We start from the raw sequence: 4,942 nt of genomic DNA on the forward strand, positions 1-4,942 counted from the left end.
TGTTGTATTGAGCGTCGGAAGGGTTAATTGTCCTGTTCCCACAGTCTGGGCTTTGAGCGCAAGGTCAAAGATCTCATTTTACCGAGCACACGTGCGCGCTGGATTTCTGCAGGCGTTGCAAATCCTGCAGGTCGCAACGCAACTGAAGGCCTAAACACACACCAAGAAGAGAGAGAGAGACTTCGCACAGCTTCTGCTTTTAGCTTTATTTGTCTCTCTTTTTTCTTTTAAATTATGTAAAATTGCCTAAAACACCCTTAATGCATTGCACAGCCTATTTAAATAACTGATACAAAGTATTTCAACCTAAAAAAAAAAAAAAAAAAAAAAGAAGGCATGCCTTGGAGATATATATATATATTTTCTTATTAAGGGATGATCTATATGTTAATATGTTTAAATAAAACGTTAAGTTTAACTCTCCTCAAATACCGAGTCCCGTCATTAAAAGTGAGAGCGCGTTTCTGCATCTGGGTCGTTTGAGCTCAAAGTTCAGCGAGAGACGGTCTGCAGGACAACACCCACTCAAACAACCCCACGGAAATATCGTTCCTCTGCCAAATTTTCAATAAAAGTTGATTGATGACTAATTGATTACTGGATTGCAGTGATGCGTGATAAGAATGCGGCATACAGTAAACCGAAACGTTGCGTAACTTTTGACAGACACAGGAATTGACGCATAAAATGAGTGGCTACGAAATCAATGCCATTTCACTGACTTTAATAAGCAAAATAGGAAACCATTTCTTCCAAAAACAGCAAAAACGAAACAGAAACCAGCCTGAATGGAACAGTCCGAATTGAACTCTATTCATTTTTTTCCATTTATATAAACAGATTTGAAAATTGATCCCCTCATAATACATGAAATTAACAAACAAAACAACAACCCGCTGCTGCAGTTTACATTTGATTTCAACACAGTTGAATCATTAATAAACCAAAAAGATTGTTAAATGCATGACTTTTTAACAATATTTCTTAGATGCAAGCACCATGCTTATTCAATATGATCTGACAGTTTGTTAATTTAATCATTAAAATAAAAACTATGCATCTGGCCAGCAGAACCAGAATCTCGACATAATAATAAAACAAACAAAAAACAGAACAATAACATGAGACATATAATTTTCATTTTGAGATTATGCAGAACCTGAATCCCTTATTTTTTACTGACCGGCAGAAAAAAAAATAAAGGAAAACATTTAACATTGATCATTGAAACTCTCCATTGAAATACATGCGTAGTTTTCATGTTAGGCAATAATACACAAACCCCTGATTTAGGAAGCCTACACCCTCGAGCTGGATTATAATAACTACATTTTGAAATGTTGGTTTATAAAACTGGCAGCTCATATAGCTCAAAAAAATGTCGATGAAAGTGTGCCCATTCGTTGAAATCCTACCCATCAAAAAAGATACGACCTACAAGTATTGCTCTTATATTATAGAATAGCAATAGATTATGCAACAGCCTGCATGAAAAAAGGAGAGAGGAAAAAAAAAAAACAGACACACACACACACACACTCTCTTGTGTCTTGCTACAACTAGACGTGAGACTATGAGCACCAGTTCAAAAGAAAGGCGTGCTTTAAATTCACTTATGACTAAATGTGCGTGTGCGGTATGTCTTCCTTAAAGGCGGTTTCTGCTAAAACAAAGAAACAATCAAAAAGTCGAAATGAAAACTGCCAATACCAAAAATCATTACCCCAAAAGTGCGCTTCTTTTACAAAGTTTGCTTGCTTTAAATGCAACTGCAAAATGCCCGTCACTGGAAATCCATTCCCCAAACATGAAAACAAATCAAAAAAGTTGGAAAACAATCAGCTCTTCGACGTCGGTTTGTAGGTTTGCTGTTGCATATATTTACAAGTCCAAATGAACCCATACAATGAGCGACCGGAGAGCCAGTCTCATATCCCCAAAAAAGAGCTAAAGATCAAAAACATGCTCTTTATGATACATAATGAACAGAAAGAAAGAAAGAAAGAAAGAGAAAGAAAGAAAGAAAGAAAGAGAGAGTGTATAAAATAGAAATTATTACCATACATGTCCAGCATGCAGGATTAATATCTTAATGCAGATTTATGTGTTTGTTTTTGTCGTTTTTTTCCTTTTCTTTTTAATATATATCTATATATAACCAAGCAGGCAATAAACCAATGAGATGTTGCATAAAGTTCCCCCTGTCGCCTCACTCAGGCGGGTTATACAGGAGAAGTAAGGGAGGTTTTGCATATTGTGGTGCTCTCAACTTTTCTGGCCAAGAGGGAAAAAAAGTCCAAAGTTTCTCTCCCCGCTTTGCACAAAGATTTTTTTCTTTTCTTTTTCCTGAACAACCGAGAACAAACCAGATGATGGAAAGAAGGTTCTATCTGAAGTTATCCTAAATACAAAAGCCAGTTCTTCGCTTTTCTTTTTGTTGTGAGATCTCTACGAAAGGGGTAAAAGTACTACAAGCAACTAATCTACATTTCCCAGAAAACATTCTAACATGTTCTTCGTATTTTAGTTGCCAAGGTCGGTGGCGATGATTACATATGAGATTATTATTTCTTGTGGATTATTCTTCTAATACGAGTACTGTATCTGCTGTTATCTGAATGAGCGCAATGTCTCTCAGGCATAGGAAACACACACACGCACTCACATGAAGAACTCTGGAGAGGACGGGTTGTCGCTCGTGGATCCTGCCTCGCGGAACCCGTTCGCTCCGGTCAGTTTCTCGCATTTGAGTTTGTAGGCGTCTCTCTCTCGGGCCAGCCGGTTGATCTCTTGCTTGAGCTGCTCTACCTGGTTGATGAGCTGGGTTTTCTCGTTCTCCAGCACGTGCTTCTGTTGCACTCGCTTGAAGCGGCACGACTGCGCGTAGCCCCGGTTCTTCAGGGTCCGGCGTTTCTGCTTCAGGCGGATCACCTCGTCCTTGGTGAAGCCCCGCAGGTGTCGGTTGAGCTCCCGTACGGACATGGACACCAGCTGCTCGTCGGAGAAGCGGTCCTCCACGTTTAGGCCGGCCCCCACGCCGTGGTGACCCTGCTGGCCGGGGTGGCCGTGCGGGTGGTGATGGTGGTGGTGACGGTGGTGGAGCTGCTGGTGGGACCCGGGCGAGGTAGGAGACGGGCTGTCGGGGTCCTGACTGTGGTGGTGGTGGTGATGGTGGTGGTGGCCGTGGGCGCCGGGGTGACCTGGCAGGTCGTCGGGGTGATGGGGGATCGCGCCGTATTGGTGGTGGTGATGGTGCTGCTGCTGCTGTTGCTGCTGCTGCTGCGCGTGGCCGTGGTGGTGATGCGCGCCCCTGTATCCCTCAAAGCCTCCTGCTTGCAACTGCTGCTGCACATGAGGGGGCGGAGGGTGCCCGTGGGCCGTGGCACCGATCAGAGCCTCCACCGCGTCTTCGGGCGTCAGGCTTAACGTCTGCGGGTCGATCTGCTGCGGGTACCCGCCGCCCGGCAGCCAGTACAGCTCCTCCAGATGGTTCTTCTGTTCCGTGGGGCTGAAGCTCGGCGAGGACGGCACGGAGCTGCACGGGGTGCTGATCGGAGTGGAGGACACGGAGCCCTGCGGCTGGAGGCGATTGCACTGCCGTATGTTGGAGCGGTCGTGCCCCGCCATGGCCTCTTTCTTCACCTCAAATTTCATCAAATCAAAGTCATTGACATATTCCAACGCCAGCGGACTGGTGGGCAGCTCGGGCCCCATGGCGAGATCGGCGCTCATTGTGTCCCTGTTCTTCAGCAAAGTGTTTACCAGCGTCGCAAAACACGAATTTTGCTTCTCTTCCACCTCTTGGCGCATGCAATTTTCTGGATGGGTCTCCGAACGCGACGCGCTCCGGCGCTGGAGCATGCAGAGTCACTCGCAAATGTTCAAACAGGAGAAAGCAAAGAAAAAAAAAACTTTCTGGACTAATGCACTGCGAAAGACATTTGCCTCATATGGACGCACAGAGCTCGACAGCTGCAGTCTTTGGACAGGACCGGAGAAAGTCAAGTCCCGTCGCCGGACTTGAACTCAAAACATAAATAAAAAGCAAAAATGAGTACCGGACAAGGGCTCCCGTCCCGATCCCGGATACTCCAAAATATGTCCTTAAGCCAGCGAAGCAGCGTTGAGGTGGATGGGTGCTGTGTTTTTCCAGCTCTGCACCGCAGAGAGTTTAGCTCGCACTCGCACTCACTCCTGAGTATTCAGACTGTAGCAGGACGCCAGAGCCCTCTGTACTGTTATAGTCTACGCGCCCGTGACGTCAGAGGAGGCTAGCGACCAGTCAGATCGGGGGAATTAGCATAATGAGCGTTGTTTGTGTGTTGTCGCCTGACGGGATGAAGAAAGGGAGAGTGGTATTTCGTGTATTGACTGATTGGATATGCGCGCCTAACGAGCTGCCGTTTGTGTTGTACTACATGCAAAGTCAAAATGCTGGAACTGGCCATATTTTCAAAACGTCGCATTCTTATAAAAACTTTTACTCTATTTTATGCTCTTGCATCCGGATCCGGTTTTAAAACAACTCTAAATGAGCTAGTTTCATTGCACGTTTAAAATGAAAACAAACCATTGAGATGTTTTGTGAAAGTGTTTTATTTTAATTAGTTATTCTGTAAACATGAAACAGCAGCTTGTTACATCAACCAACTTTTGCGCAATGCTTCATTCAACACAGTTGTCGTTAAATCCTAATGACAGTAAAGCTTTAATCACCTGTGTCAAAAGTACTCAACTAAACAAACATGTATGTGTTTATGTGATTTGAGAAAAAAAAAAAAAAAAAAAAAAAAAAAAGTATTATTATTATTTAGCATAGGCTATTTATTAAAAATATAGGCTGCTAGTAAATATCACAGAGATATTCAAAGTCGTTGTTGTAAATTGTATTAATGATGATGGTGATTTGCGTGAACGAGGACGCCTGGGACCCATCAGGTGT

The 4,942-nt window shown here is 43.8% G+C and overlaps 1 protein-coding gene across 1 annotated transcript; it reads right to left on the reverse strand.

The window, feature by feature from the left end:
- Positions 1-707: 707 nt before the first annotated feature.
- On the reverse strand, positions 708-4,307 carry mafba (v-maf avian musculoaponeurotic fibrosarcoma oncogene homolog Ba). Its single transcript, XM_051096749.1, has one exon. The coding sequence runs from the start codon at positions 3,859-3,861 to the stop codon at positions 2,662-2,664; it is 1,200 nt and encodes a 399-aa protein (XP_050952706.1). The 5' UTR covers positions 3,862-4,307; the 3' UTR covers positions 708-2,661.
- Between the last annotated feature and the right edge of the window lie 635 nt (positions 4,308-4,942).

This window comes from Labeo rohita, chromosome 23 (genome assembly GCF_022985175.1).
Source record: "Labeo rohita strain BAU-BD-2019 chromosome 23, IGBB_LRoh.1.0, whole genome shotgun sequence".
Classification (NCBI taxonomy): Eukaryota; Metazoa; Chordata; class Actinopteri; order Cypriniformes; family Cyprinidae; genus Labeo; species Labeo rohita.

Coding starts and splice junctions, on each gene's coding strand:
- mafba (XM_051096749.1), bottom strand. CDS start 3,861: ATGCTCCAGCGCCGGAGCGCGTCGCGTTCGGAGACCCATCCAGAAAAT.